Source organism: Pimephales promelas, chromosome 23, assembly GCF_988280905.1.
Source record: "Pimephales promelas chromosome 23, fPimPro1.hap1.1, whole genome shotgun sequence".
NCBI lineage: Eukaryota > Metazoa > Chordata > Actinopteri > Cypriniformes > Leuciscidae > Pimephales > Pimephales promelas.
In genome coordinates, this window is record NC_142791.1 from 10,311,503 (window position 1) to 10,335,272 (window position 23,770).

Consider the following 23,770-nt stretch of genomic DNA (forward strand, 5'->3'; position numbering starts at 1 on the left):
ACACCGACTCGTCGACAGAACTGTCTTCCCTCTCCAGTGTTTAAATTGTTATAAATGTTTAAAATGTAATTTAAACTAAACATCATTGCGTAACAAGACACAGACATGCTGCCAGAGTAACAAAAAGGAAATAACATATTAGCCTAGACAAGGGCACAAAAGATGAATATAAATACAGTTTTCATTGCTTTTGTAGTAACAGAGCTTTGGATAGTTTCCTTATCAATTTTGAAAAAAATTAAGAAAAGAAAAGAGGTTTAGAGCCCCCCTTTTATGTTGGCCTATGTGACATTTTGTTAGCATGACATAATGTTATAGCCTAATATTTCCCTTCTCATTTGAGTATTCAAACAATCCAAAGTAACATATTTAAAAGGGAAAGAAAAGTCTATTAAAAAATGAAATTGGATAAACAGCAAAAAAAAAATCATAATAATAATAATAAAATTAAAAAATTACCACAATATCTGTGCATTGGGTAGGCTATATCAAAAACAAGTGACATTTTCCTCAGAAGAGTGACACTTTATGAATCAATTTAAATGTAATTTTCTTTTACTTTATTGGTAAGCAGATACTCAGGAACATTATTTCCCTTAATATATGAATATACTACCTCTCTCTAAAAGAGAGCTCTGATATTACAGTATATTTTTGTTGACAATATAGACACAATATAAATGCTACGCCGGTGACGCAATCACGTCACGACGTAAAAGAATCGCTAAATTGGTTGCTGAACCGGTTCTTTAAATTAGCTCTTCAAAAGAACCGATTCTAGAAAATGGCTCAGACTTCATGGGGGAAAGGAGGCGGGGGGACAATAAAAAGGCTGTGTGCGAGATGTTGCCAGTTTTTGTCAAGCGACCACAATGGCCTGTAAATAATAAAGACGTATTCTGGTTTGGTTTGATTGTAACGCTCAAATTCCGTGCCTCACTGTTTTGTCTTTCTTCTTTCTTGTTTGATCCACTGAGTCGCCCTGACTCCCTTCTTGCGGATTAAACTCTAATCCACAGTGCAAACGGATTTCCTACAACATGGCGACAGATGCTCAGCATACATTTGTGGGTCTGGGTAGTGTAGTTTTAAAACAAAGCCTACATCTAGCGATATATGAAGTCATGTGCATCGCTATAAAATTATCCATACATCCGGGAAATCTGATTTTGAATAGCCTACACGAATAGCTGTGTTATAGGTCAGTACAAAGAAACACATTGTGGAGGTTAGAATTAATGGAGATCATTCATAAACAGTAGCCTAATCCAGCATTGTCACCCAGTGGTCAAATAGAGAAAAGTCAGATTGTTTCATGGTTTATAAACCTGACTTGAAATATATATTATTTATACTGTACTAGCCTAGGTATACTAATTTTCAACAACTGTTCAGCCACAGCAGATGTAGATATGGACTTTTTTTTTTTACTAGGCTACCCCATAATTGGTCAGGCTCAGACATGGGCCTATTGTTTTTTTCTGCACACTATAAAAATGTGTCATGATTTGTTATCACAACTTTTTTCTTTTGTCAAATCATTTTGTAATTCGTGTGATTAAGATAACAGCCTAATATTTCGAGTTTCTGTTAATTAAACCAATATTTTTCATTGTGTAGCCTACTGTACTCAATTTGTTTAATTTCAATGAACTCAAAATTTAAAGACAATCAGGTTACTTTTTATGTTAAAAATGTAAAATAATAATAATAATAATTGTTTACAGTGCATTTATGAAGCTGAATGCAGAGAAACCATGAATGATTTTGTTGTTTTAACATAGACTGTAAAGATTATTATGGTACTATGGAGGGGCTACATTAAAATATAAAGAGAGCATTTGACAGTAGGCTATAGAAGTCTATTACTGATGAGGTGATTATCTAGCAAACTACTATAGGCTTATAGTTAATTTGATGCGTCTTTTTTATGGAAAGTTTTTGAAGTCAAGATTCATCCCCAGAGGGCGATGTTCTACTACAGAGAGCTATGCAAGGAGAGTGTTTGTTTTAATAAAATATAGCCACCCATCTGAATGGAACATAGTGATTAAACATTTTTATTTTATTTTATTTTTTATCACACTGCAGACCCGAAAAGGAGTGTTTCGGAATTGGATCGATTATTTATTTAGGCTAGCTAGGCCTAAATTAATTAAAACTGACCTAACTGCTTCTGAATAAGCAATAGGCTATTATTTTTATTCATTCACTTATATTAACATAGCTTTCATATAGTTCTATAGATCTAATATTTAATATTAATATAAATATAGAAAACTTGATGTTGTTATGCAACAAAAATATTCCATCAAAGCTGTTATATTGTGGAATAAAACTGTACTGTAACATTCTGAATCAGAATAACATAGCCTATGTACGGTCTGTGTTAAAAGAACAAAATCATTCAAGGTTTCTCTGAATCAGTTTCATAAATGTAGGCTAAATATATTTTCGCCAATCAGAAACACGAATTTTTCTTAACACCATAAAGTTATTTAATACCAATATTATTTACCTAAGCTTGTTTAAGTGGCGTTAATTTAAATCATATTTTAATTTCAAAACTAATATTTTTATTATTATTATGTGAGTGTTTTGCACTATCAGGGTTCACTAGCAGGTTCACTATTCTTCACAGCGCAGCTCTCAAAACTACTTATAGCCTAGCACGTGTTTTGTTTCTCCCCCTCAGCGGAACGGGGCTGAGACAGTTCTCTGTGTTTCTCATCACTCTCCTCGGGTGTATTTGGTTGTTTGGAGCTAGACTCGGAAAGGTCGTATAGGCACCATGGCGTTCACTGTCCACTTCAGGCGTGCGGAAGTTTTATTCACCGCCAAAATATCGATACAGTGATGTTCACGACACATGGGGCCGAACTGGTTTCAGGGTCCAGAGAGACCGAAATCGCCTTTGTCAATGGGACAACCGAGTTCTCCCCCACTGTTCTAATAACCACGACGGAGCCCAAAAGTAATGAGTCGTGTGGGGAGCAGAAGACTCTGGACCTGGACTTGACTAAGACTGTGGTCATTGGGATGATGCTGAGCACCATCACTGCGGTCACTGTGATGGGAAACACTCTGGTCGTTATTGCGGTGTGCGTCGTGAAGAAACTCAGACAACCGTCCAACTATCTGCTAGTATCTCTGGCTATAGCTGATCTTTCTGTGGCTGTAGTCGTTATGCCTTTTGCCATAGTGACTGACCTGACAGGGGGCGTCTGGCTGTTTGGGGAGGTTTTCTGCAATGTCTTTATTGGGATGGATGTCATGTGCTGCACGGCTTCAATAATGAATTTGTGTGTGATCAGTGTGGACAGGTAAGATCATATGAAGAGTTCGAGATTCTGTTCGAGATGCAGTTTTGGCAAATAATTTGACACTTTTATTAACAAACGTTAAAAGATGTTAAAATGCTTAACAGATCAGTAGGCTATATATTGGTGTATCTATTTGCTTGGTTGTCTTAAAAGCCATGTTATGGTTCTGAAATAATCATTCAAATAGGCTAATAATTTAAAAATAAATTAATATTCTAGATATTCAGAATGTTCTTAATGTTCTTGGCTGGTTTTCAAATAATATAAAACACAATTATAAAGTCCATATATAGTATACATCTATATGTTCAACGGATTATTTTCAAATAATATGCAGCATAAATCTATAATTCTATATTTTGTATAAAATATAGATAGGCAATCAATTAATAGAAAAATAAAACTTGATGAAAAAAGATAATTATAAAAAGAAAATTATATAAATAACCCTTGTAAGAAATATTCACAGACATGCTCCAATATCAATGTGAAAACCTGCCCCAACCTTTTATTCATTAAACACACACAATGTTTATTAATTATTGTTTAATGAAAACTGAAAATCATCCATTTCCATAATATATAGGTGTATATGTGTGTGCAGCGTAGGCAAATAAAACACAAGAAAAATCCTAAAAAAATAAACTGAGCAATACAAAATGCTACCATGTAATATGAGGCTATGAACTACTTTGAAGCTGCGTCCTGGTGCGTATGCAATTTTGATGGTGCTCTTTGATAAAGTTCTGAGCTGGAGCCCCAGGAGGTGAGGGCTGCGTGCTGGAACACCCTGGCTGCGGTTATTCGATTAAAAATTAGGTCCTTTCACGAGTCTCAATGATAAGTGCTGGCCTGACAACGTGTATCTGCTGCCTATCTGAATGTTTTGTAGACAATGTGTAACTGCAGATGAAGTAGAATAACAGGTGATTGGAGGTGGGCTGAGAATTATGCCTATTTACAACCATCCTACTCTTTGTTTCATGAGTGACTATAAGATTACAAGGCTGCAAAACAGGTTTAAACTTTGACTACTTCACTAACTTTTAAAATGACACAGTGAATAGTACATTTTGCAAGTGCCGAAGATAAATAATTCAAGGATTATAGATGGCTGTAGAATTCTCTTTTAACAAGCTTTGTGAAAAGTTTTCTTTTCAACTTGAAGTCATTATTTACTGCAACTTTAAGGCTTCATTTAGAAGACGAACGTTAAAATTACAAAATACCAATCAACCAAAGTCTCCATGCACCTGATGGAGATGTTTCTGTTTTCAATATGGCTTTTCATTTCAATACAAGAGCTAGTTTTTTATGTTGCCCAACAACCTTCAATCCAAATGAGTACAATAGATACTAGGTATATGGCATATGAAATTATTCTTCAAAGGGGTATGACTAGTATATATTAGATATATATTGCACACTTAAAGTGTTAGTTCACCCAAAAATGAAAATTCTGTCAGTATTTATTCACCCTCATGTTGTTCCAAACCTCTATTTTGTTCTGCTGAACACAAAGGAAGATATTTGGAAGAATGTTTTAATCAAACAGATCTCATTCCTCATTGACTACCATTGTATGTATTTTTTTCCTATATGGAAGTCAATGGGGAATGAGATCTGTTTGATTAAAACATTCTTCCAAATATCTTCCTTTGTGTTCAGCAGAACAAATAAACACATAGAGGTTTGGAACAACATGAGGGTGAGTAAATACTGACAGAATTTACATTTTTGGGTGAACTAACCCTTTAATACCATTTACGAATGCATGTGAAAGCGAAAATACAATAGACATAAAAGATCCAGTTGAGGTAAATTAGTGTAATTTATCAGTCTGAGGTAAAGTAGTGTATTTTATCAATTTGAACAGATCCTCTTAATAGAATTATTCACAAAGGCGTTTGAAGGTCAGATGATACTGAAAATACAGTTCTCTAAGAATATCCCCTCTGAATTTTTCTTTCTTTGTTTTCGACTACTGCTGTTCTCTCAAGTTAATTTGCTCTGATACATTTGACGGTTCAAGAGCGCTTTTTGTTACACACTGAACGCTGCGGTGCAACTTCAGTAATATTGATTTAATCTAAACATTACCACCCATGACAATCCTGTCATATTAAGACCTTCAATTTTGCTTTGATCTGCTTTTCTCTTTTGTCTGCCCATCATGCTACAAAAAACTCTTGCATTGTACTAGCTTCAGACAATCAGCTGCTACAACATAACATGGGTTCCAAAACTTACTGAGCTGCTTAGTTGCAAATAGACAGCTTCCTGTTAAGTGAACTTCCTAACTGCCATGAAATCTCATTTGCAATGCTACAAACGGCATACAAATTGTGCTCCACTCAGAAGACGTGCATTTGATTTCAATATAATTGGAAATGACTTATTTAAAATCAATTTAGATTGTGATTTATAATTGATATTAGCATGTTGCTAAGCTAACAGCGCAATACTCAAGCATAATGGGGCTTTTGCAATGGATACTTCTAGGAACTTAGTTCTAGGAACTAACCAGGGGTGTGTTTCCTAAAACCGTAGTTGCTAACCTATTGTTTGGCAATGGGAAATTGCATTGCAACCAACAAAGTTGCTAACTTAGTTAGCAACTATGGTTTTGGTAAACACACCCCAGGGTGGCTCCCCGAGAACTAATGGTTCCCCTAGGAAAGTTTTCTGGTTGCATTTGCACCGCCAGTAAAATCTCAGAAGTGACGTAATGTTGTTGTTGTGACTTTTATTTTGCGCTTGTTGTTGTGACTTTTATTTTGACGGCACTGAAAATGCCAGAGCCTTAAAACACAGTGTTCACATTCTCCTTTTCCATTAGTTTACGATCTGTCTAACAGTCTAACATGATTTTCTCCTCAGCGTAAAGGTTAAGAGGCTCATCTATCACTGTTTTCCATGTTCGTAGAGTTAGTTTGTGGAGTAAATATATAGGCAATAATCTGTGTTTACACAGCCTTTTAAAAAATGTCGGGTGCTGGTGTTTCACGTGTGTTTGGCCAATCAATGTACACAAACGTCACTTTAGTTCCTATAGTGCTGGTTTAGACCCAACTCTGAAGTAGGAGCTAAATTAGTTTCTCCAAAAGAGTTCCTAGAACTAAAAAAGTTCCTAGTTCACGCCAAAATCCGGGTACTTTCGCCAATTGTTCTAGGAACTAAGAAAAGATTCCTCCACTGCGAAAGCCACTATAAAAACAGTTTTGCTAATGTTAACTAAAACTATTAAAATGGCACTGGAACGGCCTTCTCTGTTATGGACACATTTGATTAGTTTTACACTTACCTAAAGGATTATTAGGAACACCTGTTCAATTTCTCATTAATGCAATTATCTAATCAGCCAATCACATGGCAGTTGCTTCAATGTATTGAGGGGTGTGGTCCTGGTCAAGACAATCTCCTGAACTCCAAACTGAATTTCAGAATGGGAAAGAAAGGTGATTTAAGCAATTTTGAGTGTGGCATGGTTGTTGGTGCCAGAGGGGCCGGTCTGAGTATTTCACAATCTGCTCAGTTACTGGGATTTTCACGCACAACCATTTCTAGGGTTTACAAAGAATGGTGTGAAAAGGGAAAAACATCCAGTATGTGGCAGTCCTGTGGGCAAAAAATGCCTTGTTGATGCTAGAGGTCAGAGGAGAATGGGCCGACTGATTCAAGCTGATAGCAGAGCAACTTTGTCTGAAATAACCACTCATTACAACCAAGGTATGCAGCAAAGCATTTGTGAAGCCACAACATCCACAACCTTAAGGCGGATAGGCTACAACAGCAGAAGACACCACCGGGTACCACTCATCTCCTCTACAAATAGGAAAAAGAGGCTACAATTTGCAAGAGCTCACCAAAATTGATTGGACAGTTGAAGATGGGAAAAATGTTGCCTGGTCTGATTATGCCTCAACTTCTGTTGAGACATTCAGATGGCTGAGTCAGAATTTGGCGTAAACAGAATGAGAACATGGATCCATCATGCCTTGTTACCACTGTGCAGGCTGCTGGGGGTGGTGTAATGGAGTGGGGGATGTTTTCTTGGCACACTGTAGGCCCCTTAGTGCCAATTGGGGCTCGTTTATATGGCACGGCCTACCTGAGCATTGTTTCTTTCACTTATGGCCACCATGTACCCATCCTCTGATGGCTACTTACAGCAGGATAATGCACCATGGCATAAAGTTCAAATCATTTCAAATTGGTTTCTTGAACATGACAATGAGTTCTAAAACGGCCCCCACAGTCACCAGATCTCAACCCAATAGTGCATTTGGAAAGTGGTGGAACGGGAGCTTTGTGCCTTGGATGTGCATCCCATAAATCTCCATCAACTGTAAGATGCTATCCTATCAATATGGGTCAACATTTCTAAAGAATGCTTTCAGCACCTTGTTGAATCAATGCCACGTAGAATTAAGGCAGTTCTGAAGGTGAAAGGGGGTCAAACATAGTAGGGCCTATTAGTATGGTGTTCCTTCCTAATAATCCTTTTGGTGAGTGTATTTGGCCAGCTTTTGAAGCTTGCCTTAGTTTTTGTGGTGTAGAGTACACCTACAATGTATCTCAATGGTTTTTGCAACAGCAAATGTTGTTTTCAAAGTCAATTACAACAGCAGAAAATGTTATGCTGTGATTACATTCGGCCCATGACTGAAGTACACAGAAACTGATTTAAGTGCTTGCTGATGATACTCAGAATGAAATGCATTCATCCACCTGTCTGAATTAGCTGCTTTTGTCTGGTGTACTGTCTCTAATGACTGAATATGGCTTTCAAAGCTTGGGTTTTGTAACTACCAATGTCTGTCCTTGAAGTCCCTTTTAATTCTTTTGCTGGTTCTCAAAGTATTTCTCATTAGGAGTCACAATATCTTCCGCTCATTTGCTTGACCTTCAACTGTTAGCATCAGTTGTCCAATCTTGAGAAGTTCCCCAGACTACATTGTTCATATCCTATTTTACTTTTCCAATTTGAGTACTGTTTTTAATCCAGTTATTATTCCAGTTTTCTGAGAGGCGTCTGCAAGCGGTCTGTATTTCATCCAGTATGACAGGAGGCACAAAGAGCAAAATGGAGTGTAGACAGTACTCGACATCAAAAGATGCTACCCTGCTGATTTAGTCTATATTTGATAGCACAGTGTTTGATGATGACATGAAGAGGCTTTCAGTCATCTGCATATCATGAGTGGTGCTTGCTAATACAAACATCACTAATACTATTGCTCATTTGTACTCTATAGGGTTATTTGAACAAAACTTTTTTTTAAATAAATAAATAATGATTTATCTTTAATATAACCTCCAAATTATATTCAATATCTTTAACTCATTATGTTTTAATTATCTGAATAATAAACTAAATTAAAAAGTTAAAGAGAGCACTTTAGCAACTATTATAAAATGGTTACATGGTTCAGCGATTTATATGGAGTTTCTGTGTTGGTGTATGAAAGGTTTTAACCACCTTAAGTGTCAGGTCCAATAAGTGTGTCTCTAAGCCCTTTCTTGATCAGAGAGGGATTCTCATGCGTGAAATGAAAGCTTTTATTTTTAGAAGTGGGCAGGAGTATAGAGACTTTCTGCTTTAGTAGGTAAAGAGAAGCCAATGTACTGTGTGCTATTCAAAATTTAGAGAACCTTTAGTTACACTGAAGTCTTTTGAAATGCTCACGTATGTGAAACGGAATTTGATGAAATCAAATTTTGATGTATGAATGCAGTGATTTGTGGGAAAATCTCTAGAGAATGTGATTTTGTTTTTAATTTTAAGGATTCAAACCTTCAAAGCTAAACATATTGGATCACAGTAATCCCCAAGCCCCAGCTCCAACTGTAAACTTTAGAGGCGCGTTTCAGTCTCGACATTAATGATGTGGACTATGAGAACAGAAACATCTGTAACAGGCTATATTCCTTACTTCATGTCCAAGGGTATACATATAAGAATTGCATGGTGAGTAGCATTGCCGCAGTCTGTAGCTTTTTTTGGATTAAAAATGATCCAAAATACATATTTGAGAAAATACATTACCAGCATCCACAACTGCTTGCATTAGCTCGATTCTAAGCGGTAAGTTTGTAACAATGCTTTTAATTCCAGTGGTACTGGTGGATTTCCGTGGGAAATTCAAGCACGTCTTTGCGTCATTACGTCACATCTGCACACATAAAGAAGGAGTCTCGGCTAGTGTAAGACTAGAAAACTGGAACTGGTTGATATAATCAATGACCAGTGTCTTCTGGAGACAAGAGGACCTTGCTTGAACAACACACACACACACACTCTTGCAGAGGAAGCTCACACAAGAATATGTGTTTTTAATGTGAATGTGATAATCTTAAAGGACTGTTTAGAATCATTTCAAAAGTCTCAGGGTGACTGGTAATAATGTCTCATTTCCAAAGAAGTTAAAGAAAAGGTAATAAGGTTTTTAAGAATATAGAAATATCTTGCACACAAAAGGGTGTGTCTTTGAGTTAATCACATTCTACCTTTTGCCTGAATGCAAACTCTCCTTCCCCCAGTAAACATGGTGGGGGTTTCAGTCCATTGTAGTTTGGTGATTGGATCAGGTAAATTTGGTGATTAGATCAGGTAAGGTTTGGCTCTATTTAAGGAAAATGCACAAGAGTTCATGGCTGCTATTCTGTATCAGATCAGCCCATGATGCTGGGTCTTCGAGGCTCGGCATTCATGTAATATGTTGGGTAAAGTTCTTTGAAACATCTAATGGTTTGCTCTGATTATCTTGTGGAATTCTAATACATTTACCTGACGTAATAAATTGTTATATTTGGCTATTCTAACGGACTTTGACTTTATTTTCATTAGAGTTAAAAGGAATAGTCAAGCATTAACTACTAAATGATGCACAGATATCATTGATAAACCCTTTTCATTTTATGGAGTCAGATGAAACGATTTAATACATAAGATTAAATGTATTGCATTTAATTAAAATTCACTTTGCTTGGAAAAGACGGAACGCGCTTGAAACCTTCACCACGAATCGAACTCCGCCATTTGGACCGATTTCGTGGCCCTTTTTACAGCTAGTATAAGCTATATTGTGTGTGAGGTTGCTGGAGGTGGAGATTTATAGCCTTTTCTCACAGTACTGGATATAATTAAACTTATCAATTTGATGGCGGATCCAGAAAGGTTCAAATGATAATCACCAGTGACAACAGATTCATCCGCTGTAAAATGCGAAAGACTTCCGAATTCGAAGTGGCTACAGACAAAAAAAGAGACTGCAACTGGTCCCATGCAAAAACAAGGAGACATATCGGAAGGGCATTACATGTAGTCATGCAATGCCTACATTGTTAACATTAACAATTTGAGATCAAAGAATAATTTGCACGGTTTTGCGTGAAATGATAAGCGATTGTTATATTTAATCAGCGCGATTTACTGCAATGTCAGAACCAGAACAAACGTGGATGTTTCTTACTAGTTCAGATTACATTTTCCAGTGTAAATTCTTATGTTGGTCTTGGTCATACTTCCCAAAAACAATAATGTGTGATTCTGAATGGCAGTATCCACACCAGCGCGATTATTGACGGCTTCACACTCTAGCCCATGACACCTCAAGAAGGCTCGACAGTGACTCTGGCATCCCATAGTCACCCCCCTCCGTCCCCCACTCTACACAGCCCAGCTTACTGATCTTTACATCCCTCCTGCTGCTGAGGTTGCTCCTTCCTCGTAGTTCACATGTGACCTAACCACAATCTCACAATCTCTATGCAACCCAACCATACGCGCCAACCCGTTATATGTATATAAATCTAATGGGGCGTCCGAAAAACTGAGTAGGTACTACATTTGGTGAGGAACACAGGTCGTGTGCCTTTCACTGTCAGTGGATTTACTACTCAGAATCTCGGCTGTAGTAGTAGGTCATCCTGGTACTTTACGCCTAATGTTTTATGAATACTGTGATTTTGGACTTTCTACAAATTTCACATACTGCTTTCCCCCCCTGATGCTACTTTTGTTGGCCGAGTTGCTTGGTTAGTTGGATTGTCTGACATACCAGAGATTTAGTTGTGAACAATGATTATTCCACTCAGTTTGTTGGCAAAATTCAGGTCAGTAGGAATTTATTGGGTCTGGTGATTTTGAGGAATTTTTAGCCATATCTGGAATATACCAGGGTAGGTGCAAGATCTTTGGGTTCAGTCGTTTTGAGGAATGCAGTTCGCTGCTAAACATTTCCATAAGTTACCTCATTAAACGCGCTATCCTCTGTTTCCACAGATACCTCGGAATCACTCGCCCTTTGACCTACCCAGCGAGACAGAATGGACTGCTTATGGCCAAGATGATAGTCGGCGTTTGGTTGGTGTCTGCATCCATTACTCTGCCACCATTCTGCGGTTGGGCTCAGAACGTCAACACTGCGGGAGTGTGTCTGATCAGCCAGGATGTGGGCTACACCCTCTACTCCACAGCTGTGGCCTTCTACATTCCAATGGTGGTCATGCTTTTCATGTATTACAAGATTTTCAAAGCTGCCCGCAAAAGTGGGGCCAAACACCACTTCGCCGCACTTCCCCCAATTCAGATAGCCTGTCCTGAACCAGTCTTGGCCACCGTAGAGGGGCTCTGCATGCAAGGGATGAAGAACCCTGCAGCTACCGAGGAGTTTTCCACCCTCTCCTGCCTGTTGAACCGCGAACGTCAGAGCGCCTCGATTTTCAGGCGGGAGCAGAAGGCGGCCACCACTCTTGGGGTGATCATGGGAATTTTTTCGATCTGCTGGTTGCCGTTTTTCCTCTTCACCACAGCGCGGCCGTTCATCTGCGGGCTGCTCTGCAGTTGCGCCCCTGTCTGGCTGGAGCGGGTACTGCTTTGGTTGGGCTACACCAACTCGCTCATGAACCCTTTCATCTACGCCTTCTTCAACCGAGACCTGCGTTCAACTTATAAAGACCTGTTATGCTGCCGTTATCGAAACATCAACCGCCGACTCTCGGCTATGGGAGTGCATGAGGCTCTAAAACTCTGACTGCTCTCAATCTGTTTATATAATTGGGTGGTGCAAAATACATCCTCTTGGCTCGTCTATAAGTCAAGAAACACTGTTTGGAAGGAGTTCATTGGGAATCATAATAAGTCAGATTCATCAAAACATCCCAAGACAGTGAAGTTTCCCACGTAGCATCACTGGAAAAACATACCTCTTTTTTTAAAACAAACAAACATTAAAACATACCTGTACACACAACTCAATGCAATTTTTAGCTGAAATGAACGCTAGTAGCTTGGTGGCTCATCTGGTACATCATAATACTTGTGATGTGCTTGGGTTGAGTCCCATGAAAGAAAATGTGTTAACACTTTAGAATACTATTCTAACTACTCAGGAACAAATGAGTAACGCAATATTAACATTCTAGTAACTACTATTTACTAACAAGAAACTCTGATGAATGAATTAGTAAATAATAGCGCTAAGTTGAATGAGTTCATTACTCCCCATACAGTGGGGATCGCTTGAAGGCTTTTAAAAGTAACAATGCATACCATTATGCTGTGGCTAGATGGGTAGAAGTGCAGTACCTGGCCACCAAGGATTTATAATCATGGGAAATGTAATAAGTATTATTGAAAACAATTTAAATGTGTGATTTTAGTGGATGTTTTCTCTGACTAGGTAGCGTTGTTAGCTAGTTAAGAGGCTAACAGCTGGTAGCTTGCCAGCTGTTAGTCACGGCTCATGGCTAGCTGTCATTAATCTGGATTAGGCCTGTCACGGTAGCCATTAAATCATTTAATCTTTCCTTGTTTATTTTTCCGGCCACGATAATTTCCATTTGAATGCTTGTTTGTTTTCTTCCCCTCTCTCTCTCTAGACCCTTTTACAGCCCACGTGATCAAATAGTTGCTTGCGCATTTTGGCAACGAAAGTGGTGTTGTTTCCCACTGACTGTAACGTGTTAGCAACTCCGAAAGTTTATTAAAACGGCTTCCCAGCTTCAAAATGTCTGGTTGTTGCGTTTACGGTTGCACTAATCAATATTCCACCAAGGGGCTTAAGTTTTATATTTGCGACAGAATCACGGCCATTTCAGAAGAACCGGCGGTGCCTGTGGCTGCAGGCGATTAAACGTGTTGATTGGAGCGAGGACATAATAAAAATCCGCTCGCGTAGCTTGACCGAGCTTGACACAATGCTGATTCTCGCCATACTTCCGTTGCCAATATGCGCGCGCATACGTTGCCACGTCATCATTGTGTACAAACTGTAAAAGGGTCTATACCAAAGAGACTGGATGACAACTCTGTTAATGACTTATTTTACGTGAATACTCTCCAAAACGGACATTTAAACATAAAGTTGTGTGTATTTGTCCATTCACACACGAAACAGCTCAATTTTACATGCGCGCTGTATTCATACTTTGCAGTCACGTGACTACCATGGATACCTGGCGGGCAACAAAAGCTGACAAAATTGCGAATCAATTAACTATTTAGTAGACCATATGTCACCGAATGTTAAAATTAGATATCAAGAAAAGATTAACATACTCGGAATGTGTGATCCATCCACAGCACCCGCTGATGTTTTCATTGCTTTGAAGCTGGCAAAGTCTCAACCAGACTCGGAGTTTGGAGATATTTACATATATCGTACAGAGAATCTGTCACCTTACACCGCACAAAAAATGAAAGCCTTCAAAAGTACAAATTGTTATCTTTTTTTCAAGAGTGGATGGCTTAAAAACGCTGTCATATGGGAGGTGAAAAACAGGAACAACTTCATAATCAAAGCAAAGGTCTGTATGCTTATGTTTGCAGAACGTTACACAAACTTGGGGATATTCAAATTAATACTGTGAAGCTGCTTTGATGCAATCTATAGACCATTTCACAAGATGTAAACAACACCGGTCCAGAAGCACTTCCTGTTTCAGTTTTTTAACACTACATAAAAGCTGGGATAAAATACAACCAACAGAACATTTAAAACTGAATCAAAAAGTTCAACAAACATCTTTAAGATGTTTTCTTTACATGTGAAATAAAGAAAACAGTTACAAACTGAAACAGGAAGTGCTTCTGGACCAGTGTTGTTTACATCTTGTGAAATGGTCTATATAAAAGCGCTATATAACTTGACTTGACTTGACAAATTGATCTGTTCCATCGTGTGATGAAGTCTTCATCTGAATATGTACACCCTGCCTGCCGGGGAATGACAGCTTGATAAGTAGTACAACATAAAAACTTATGTCAACTGTATCATATATGGCTAGCACAATGTCAAACATTGTAGCCTACCTGCTTATCCACTCCACATAGGATCAGACAACAGACAAGAGCAGCGAAATGCGTATAATCATATTAGCAATCTGTAAGGCTGTATAGTAATGTGTGCAATAGTATGTATGCAAAGTATCTGTAAGTAATAAGTAGACGGAGTACAACAGTAACGTGTCATTCATTCTCCATTTATTCATCTTCTCATATCAAATCACGCAAAAGTTACAGATGAACGCGTTCTCGCCACCAACTGGCAAATGTGTGAGTTAAGATTACAAGACTGACATTCTGTTAGGATGTAATGTATAGTAGTGTACATGTAGTAAGTGTATGCATGCAAAGTAATTGTATAATAAGTAGATGCATATTAGATCAAATTAAATTAATTAAGTTGATCAAATTAAATCACATAGCAGTTACAGATGAATGCAACTTTTGTTCATTAAAACTGGCGACGTCCTGGCACGATCCTTAATTAGTTTACTGGGTTTTGTTGCTAGAGAATGACATTCTTGCCCGCCATCAGCCAGTACTTGTGATATCACGTGCAAATTATGAATAGGGGTATATGGCTGCACGCTTTCTGTGAGTGAGACATGATACATACACACAGTCACACAGTCAGACGACTCGATTTGAGACAGGAAAACATAAGGAGATTAAAAGAACACACTGGATGTATTTTTATCGTTATGTGATTGTTGTGTACAGGCACTGCCTACACACATGTCAGTACAATCAACTTGTAAAAGTGCATTATATGACCCCTTTAACTACAACTACATTGTTGAACTTTTAGATTCTTACACATCAGACAGGACATTAAGATCAACTAACCAATCCCTGCTGGCGGTACCCTATTCTAAAAAGAAATGAAAGGGTGGCCGAACTTCTTCAGCTGTGGCTCCCAAGTTGTGAAACAGTCATACCCGATTAGCTCAAACAAGAGAAATCTTTAAAGTCAGCATGAAATCAAATTTGACAAATCTTCTTTTTATATGTAATATTGCAGTGTTTATTTAAAATGTTTTATCTGTGCACTTCATTATTTAAAAAAAAAAAAAAATTCATGTACCCTTATGATCTTTAATCAAATACATAACCCTTCCCTCCCCCCTCGAAACGACCTCTCTTCTCTCGGTCGCGTGCAATGGCGAAAGGGTGCGGCCAGAGCCGATGAGGGTGCGGCTATCGATGCATCGACTCTCAGCATTCAAATCTGCCTCCATTTTGTTTGCAACACCCAACCTCCAACGATCCAATCAATTCCCAAAGGATGAAATCAAGCTCCGCCCTACTTTTTTTTTCTTCTATTTTCAGAAGCCGTTTCACTCGGATATACGTCACAACAAGGAAAAAATGACAATCTCAACTTCCGTTTCATGCCAACTTTAAGTCTCAGTTAAAAACGTATCTTTTTAACTTTAGCTTTTAGTTAAGGGTAGTGTACAGTGTAGTTATTACTTACTTTTAGTTGGTTTTATTTCTCTCTACACTAATTTCATTATACTGTTGGTGGGTGAGGGTGTTTAGTCATGCGTTCATCTGCTAGGCTTGATAAATGTTTTTATAGATGTATGTTTTTACTATAAACTGTGAAGCCCTAAATGCGCAATACATAAACGTTGAAGTAAGTGATCTAAATTTACATGTAGCCTGCCCTATATATCATCTGTGAAAGGCGTAGGACCATAAAATGTTTGTCCAATCATTGAATTCAGTCCGAATGCACACCGCAAACGAAACAGCAGCTGCCTTTTACAGTTCCTTCTGAGCCAAAACAATGAGCTTATGCAGCGTTCACGCCATAACTACTGTAATTTGTTACAATAGAGACTTGAAGGTACTGTGTAAATATGCATGGAATTCTACTGCATTATTAACCCTTGAAAAGTGTTGTGGCATTAAAACAAATTAAATACAAATATTGTACTTATTTTTTGGGATCTGCATTTTTCCAATGTAAATGTGTTGTTGTCTGATGTAATGTAATCTAAACGGTGAAATACATTGATTCACAAATGGATTCAGGGTCTGTACATATTGTGACCAGATGTGCAAAATATTATATTTAATTTAAACTTCTTAGTCAACACATGTTGTATCAGTATTCTGCTTGTACATGCTTTTCACTGAGTGTTTGTTTTGTAAGATGGTGTATAAACTGCTGTCTCCCACTGTTTTCTTAATAAACATTTCCCTAATGAAGATCGCATTGCATTTCACATGCCTTTCATTAGCTTACACTCAAAGCCCAAGTGTCTCCGTTGCTTGTTTACCATGTTTTAGGTCTTGAATGTGATTACAGCAAAATCAAATGTGTTTAATTAAAGTCAGCATTTTAAATCTGACTAATGCAAAAGTAAAAAAAAAAAAAAATACTTAAAACGTGTGCGATAGCTCGATTCCTCAAGATCGATAAATCTGAAACATGGCCGTGTAATTGACACTTTACACAAAGCAAAATGGACATTGTAAATGCCTCAATTAATCGGAATCGAATTAAAGCAGTTCTTCTAGAGCTTATGAAATGGAATCAAACGGATTCTCTGCCCACATATATCTAACTCTTCATTTCTTTGAGGAAAGTTGGGCATACTAAACGCCAATTTGTGTAGAGCCTCTGCAAAACAATTTAGCAGAGTGCAGATGAAATATGACAGCTTCATCAGAGGCAGAAGAACCACACGCATCTACACCATGAGCGGAGGTGTGATGAAGCTGCAAGATGCATCATTTAGCACTAAGGAAATAGTACAAGTCTGCTGCTCAGAATCATCACATAACTTTTTTGTGATGAGTGCTGCTCAAGGCCTTCTGCACACACTTTCATTTGTGAACTGAAATGCAAGTTCTGAATTAGATCTTCTTACTTGAGGGTTAGCCATCTGCCCTGGTTTCTCCGTCTCACAACATTGCTTCATTGAAGTGACAGATTCTGCCATCTCCATTTCCCCTTCTGGGTGATAAATAAACTCTGAACTTTGCTTAAAAGCCACCATGAAACGCAAGTTGCGATAGGCTTTTCTTCCCTATTTTGATGTAGGCCTATATCCGAGTGAAATGGCTTCTCAGGGCAGGACTTTACTTTTTCCATGTGGAATTGATTGGATGGTTGTGGTTTGCCATTGGTCAATCTCACGTGATTGACAGGTTGTCCTGCCCTCGGGCCAGTAAACACGTCATCAGAGAAGAGATGTCACTACAAGAGGGAGGGGAAGTTATTTTTTATTAAAGATTAATTCAGTTTTGAGTTCTCAATTTTGATATCATGGTGACTTTAACCTTAAAGCATTAGTTCACTTTAAAAAAAAAAAAAAAAAACGTTTGCTGATAATTTACTCACCCCCATGTCATCCAAGATGTCCATGTTTTTTTTTTTTCTTCAATCGAAAAGAAATTAAGGTTTTTGATAAAAACATTCCAGGATTTTTCTCCATATAATGGACTTCAATGGACTACATCAGTTTCAAGGTCCAAATGATAGTTTCGCAGATCTTTTTTCGAGTCATGTCGTTCATTTTGTTCGTTGAATGAACAAACGACTCGAAAAAATATTTGTTCATTTTTATGAACGAGTTCGAACTGGAGAGTCACGAATGCGCATCACAGAACAGAGCAAGGCGAGTATTTGTGCTTATATAACTTAACCCTCCTGTTATCCTCAAATCTGATAACACTTTTTACCCTCTGGGGTCAATTTGACCCCAGCAATTTAAACCTCCACAATATGTTTATTTTTTTTTACAAAGGTTTGTCTCAGTTAGTTTATGTCTTTGTTGATTACTTAAGTAATGTTTTAAGTTGACATCCACCCACCACCCCCCTCCCCACCCCACCTAACCCCACCGAACCCCTTATACATCCAGAATAGCCATTGCACGACTATGGACAAATTTACAAATCAACATAAAATCTTACTGATTTGACCTAAAATTGGAAAAGTATAAATACATCTGGTGTTTTATTTGTTTTATAATATTTCTAAGTATAGATTTATGCAATCTATGACATTTGGAAAGAAAAACTATTTATTTTATCAAGGATAGTAACACGAGTTATGTTTGGGGTCAATCTCACAAAAATTATGTTTTCTCCTCCCCCATGGCACGGGAAACATCAAATTTCTCACAAAAAATGATGTTTTCCCCTCCCCAATGCACAGGAAAGAATTATTAGTTATCTTGAGAATTATGTCACATGTCATGTGAACTACTAGTAGTTCTCGCAATATTACAGATATGGTTATGTTTGGTTAGAGCCCTAAAACAGAGGGACGTTTTTTGAAAATGATATTGAATATGTAAAATTACAATGAATATTATAAATTCAAATTATAACATGTTATAATGACCTCAATATAACAACCAAAACAAATGTGTGTGAAATTTTAATATTTCTTCTGTTTTATTATACAACTAAAAGAGCCTGGGGTCAAATTGACCCCAAGGAACACCGATGCTACAAAATTTGTACAGGACTTTGAAAAAATATTAGCAGGTTAATTTTATGTTTACAGAGTTGTCCCCATTAAATTAGGAAAAGTCATTAAATTTGAAGCAAAAAAAAAAATATATATATATATATGTTTTTACAGATGTTAAACATTGAATGGGGTCAAATTGACCCCAAGGATAAGAGGAGGGTTAAACTTTTTTATTTATTTTTAAAATGACCGATCGTCATTTATTCATCGACACTTATTCATCATCTGGTGTCGTTTAAAGCCCTTTGAAGCTGCACTGAAACTGTCATTTGGACCTTGAAACTGTTGGACTCCATTGAAGTCCATTGGAGAAAAATCCTGGAATGTTTTCATCAAAAACCTTAATTTTTTTTCGACTGATGAAAGAATGATGTGGACAAAAGAACTTTTTTTTTTTAAAGAACTAATCCTATATAATCCTAAATCTATAGCACAGGAAGACAACATTTGTAGGATTTGACGGGCTTTGGACATGCAAAATCAAGTCGAACGGCTGTTGTGATCAGTTAAGACGAATCCCAAGGCTGCCGTTTTTGCTTCATCATCAATTTATGCATCATAAAAACTTCAAAATGAGATGATGATAGATTATGATATTTCAAAGTGTTTCATCACTCAACAGGTCTCATTTACAAAACGTGAGCAATGTGAATTTCCGTGTAAAACAACACAATCAATGCTCACTACATAGGATATTAGTCGCACATTATACTTTATAGTTTTAGAACTCGTTTGCAAAATAAAGTACATTTACAATGTTGCATCTGCTTAAAGGCACGGTGTGTTTTGAGTAATTAAAAGTGCAGTCTGTAAGAATAACAACTAGTGGTCGAAATAGGTACTGCAGTCCAAAATATTGGATATCATTGTTTCTCCCGCCACCTGCTCCTCACTCAGACTGGACGACGTTCACACTGGTTGCGAGTTTGAGCACAAGCAACATGAACAGCAACTGGACAATGAAAATTGACAAGCTGGTAGGCCTAATGTGCAATATCACAGACCAAAACAGAAACAAACACAAACATTCCAGCCTGGAAACACACATTTCAAAGTAAAATAACTGGCTGTAGAAGTGTTTTTCAGAGAAATAAGTATGCGAACTTAGCATGTTTCCTCTAATTAAAATAGGATCAAAGTCAAAGGGGTGAAACTTAAAAGTGGTTCAGTTAGAATTTATGCTGCTTTATATGGGGGATTATTAGGCTTTACTTCTGATATCGTTGCACATTTTTGACATTCGCTGTGCCCACACATACAAAGTTTCATTAGGCCTAATTGTCATTCATGTCTTAAAGCTTCATGCTGCGAAGACATGAAAGGAATGGAAAAATACATAACAGATTACCGTGTTCGCAGGCCACGTTAAAGATCAGCATAATGGAGCACGTGCATTGCAAAACGGAAAAACTGAAAAAGCTGCTGTGGTTTTTTTTTTCAATGCACTTGGCTTCCCGGTGGCTATCTTTTGTCTTGGTCTGACTCACAGGTGGTCACGTGACCTGTCTCCAGTCATTCTATTGTGGGAGTGAAACAGCCAGAAACCCATTTAGACCACCAGAAAGTGAAAGGTACGGACCCGATGGGCCACCTGAGGGGTTGCCTTTCCAATCATACAATGGAGATCTGCAGCAGCGCTCCAGCGAATACAATTGAGCTCCACATTGTGGACAGGCTGTTTAATGAGGGGGTGCAGGAGGGAGGGAGGTAGGGGAGTCGGCATGGATATACTAAGTAAAAGTAAACTTTCAAAAGTGTGGTAGAAGCAGTGTTGGGTAAGCTACTCTAAAACTGTAGTTTGACAAGCTACAAGCTACTCGTAAGTTAAAGTAGTTAAACTACAGTCAAGCTACTCTTTTGGAAAAGTAGTTAGCTACACTACAAGTTACTATCAAAAAGTAGCTAGCTACATTGAAACTACTTTTGCTTTTTTGAACAACGTATATTATTAATAACTGAATAAGTGTCTGAGGACAGAAGGGGACAACAATACTTTTTGAAATCAAAATTTTATTGCATTGTTTTAAATACTAAATGTTTAAACATTTAGTGTTTAAAACAATGCAATAAAATTATGATTTCAAAAAGTATTGTTTTATTACACACAACACCCAAATATCTCAGAATGTTTGTCAAAAGTGCAAAATTGTAACAAATAGGCTACAACATTGCAAGAAAAAAATATACATCCAACATAATTGCATGTAGAACATTTTTTCCAAAAAAAAAAAAACGATTGAACTTGGACAAATAAGGCCATGGGTAATTAACTTTAGTTGTTTCTCCATCCTCCAAATCTGCCGTCACATCTTGCTCCATTATCATGTGTGTGTCAACACACTTCTGTACGTCAGTGAACCGTTAGCCGGATGCGTGATTAAACAACAAGTGGCGGTAATGGCAAAAAAATTAGTTTGTAATCTAACAAGAAGAAGAATATCCTTGCATCTCGCTGATTCGCGCAGGCTCGACAAACACAATGTAGCTTTTGCTCGAGCTACACCGCTACTTGCTGCATAAAGTAGTTAGCTACTGGAAAAGCTACACTGTTTAAAAAGCAACTGAGCTACTGCCAAGCTACTAAAAAATGTAGTTAAGTTAGTAGCTTCGCTACTTGTAGTTAACTACTCCCCAACACTGGGTAGAAGTTAGTTTGACATTTAACATCCTGATGATACACTTAGTTTCATAATATTGCTATCTCACGACCAATTTGTATGAATTTGTAAGAGTGATTAAAAGGTAGCTAACTCGTAAGAATAGAGTGCCGAAGTTACGACATCACTCTGTAGGCCAAAAGGCAGAAGTGAGTTAGCATTTTAGCACTACCGGTTCCCTCGCTCTAAAGTCTATGGGATTTTTGAATGGGTTTTTGCTAAATCGCCTGAAATAAGGTCTGTGGTGAACAAAGCCTCTAAATATTTTCACATTTCGATCTATGACATAGAACACACAGTTATAACCTGCTTGTGTTTTTTTAAACTTTATTGTGTACACTTGTGTTTAAAAAAAAAAAAACTTTATATAGGCTTAAAAATGTATACATTTTGGATTAACTTGTAAAGATTACCTTGATAGACAAAACGTGTAAGGGTCAAAACTCTTTGTTAAACACAGATCTTATTTTTTTGCAATTTTCCAAAAGTCTATGGGGAAAATGCATAGCTTTTCGAACGAGGGGACCCATGCGCTGCTAGCTTCCAAGTTGTCCTACAAAGTGACGTCATCACTTCGGCACTCTATTGATACAACCTCGTACGAATTTGTACGATTTGTCTAAACCCATGTGATGGTTAGGTTTAGGGGCGGGGTCAGGGGTATGTCATTCGTACAAGTTCATACGAATTGACCAACTCGTAAAATATGTACAATTTAGCTAAAATCGTACTAATTCGAGTGAGGTCGTACGAATTGTTACGAATTAGCCACCTCGTAAAATTTGTATGAATTATCGTGAGATCGGGTTGAATTTTTCTCACCGATTATGCTAAAGATTTGAATGCGAAAATACACCATTATTTTGGCATTTATTTTCAATTATACCCTATGCAATAGTAATTCAATTTATTATACAGGTAGCTATAGACCTTATGCACCAGAGAAACGTGGGCGCTGTGAAAATACAGACCGGAAGACAAAAGACAATGAGCGCAGTGCTGAATAGGGGCGGGGCTACATAAGGTCTATAGGATATGAGTCTCGGAATATACAATAGGCCTACAGTAGTCCTGACAGAAGTATTGAACACTGCTAACACCTTGTGTTCAGTTATATGAAACAGACAGGAAATCTAAAACACTTTTCCTTGTTCACTTTTCCAGTGCCTGCTTCTCTAAATATGCAGGTAATTATGTTAATGTTTTAGATTAAAATGTCTTAATGTTATGCGCAAATAGTTTAATCTACCGTGTGATTAATTCTGTGATGTCCACGTGTTTCTGAAAATCAGTGAATACTTTGTACACTGACAGTTCCTTTTTATCACTATAACATGGTTATAATTTAAACATTTCTAAAACATTAAAAAGCCAGTTAATTGGTTATGAGTTACTTTATCACATAAAAATACAATAAATGCATGTTTATAATATAAAATATAATTAAAAAATGAAAATGATAAAAGTTAGTTTAAAGTATGTAGTAACTTATAATGTAAAGTAAAAATATGCACTTTTTATATCATTTTTTAAAGGTTTTATAGGGTAAGATTTTAAAAAAAAAACTGTTTATTTAATTCAGCAAGGGCATTCAATTGATCAAAAGTGTAAGGTTAACATTAACATTGTTAGAGTCTTTTGAACTTTATATTCATCAAAAAATCCTGAAAAAAATATTTTTTTTTTCACGCAATTTTTTTGTTTCCAAAAACGAAGCAGAACATCTGTTCTCAACATTGATAACCAGTGTTTCTTCTTGAGCATCGAATCATCATGACTTCTGAATGATCAATTGACTGAAGACTGGAGTAATGATGCTTTTTTCTCGGTATATTTGATCAAATAAATGCCCTCGGTGAGCATGAGACAATCAAAAACATTCAAAATCTCACAGACCCCAAACTTAGTTCTATTTAACAAGACAACTGCACATATGCAGATTATAATGCACCATGGTTGTTCATTAAATTAAATGTACCAAACAAATGTTTCTCGACACAAAATC

General features: G+C 37.3%; 1 protein-coding gene across 1 annotated transcript; it reads left to right on the forward strand.

Moving 5' to 3' along the window:
* The first annotated feature begins 2,690 nt into the window (after positions 1-2,690).
* htr7b (5-hydroxytryptamine (serotonin) receptor 7b) lies at positions 2,691-14,283 on the forward strand. The gene is made up of 2 exons (XM_039675794.2): positions 2,691-3,323; positions 11,611-14,283. The coding sequence occupies exons 1-2, from the start codon at positions 2,857-2,859 to the stop codon at positions 12,359-12,361; spliced, it is 1,218 nt and encodes a 405-aa protein (XP_039531728.1). The 5' UTR covers positions 2,691-2,856; the 3' UTR covers positions 12,362-14,283.
* Positions 14,284-23,770: the final 9,487 nt, after the last annotated feature.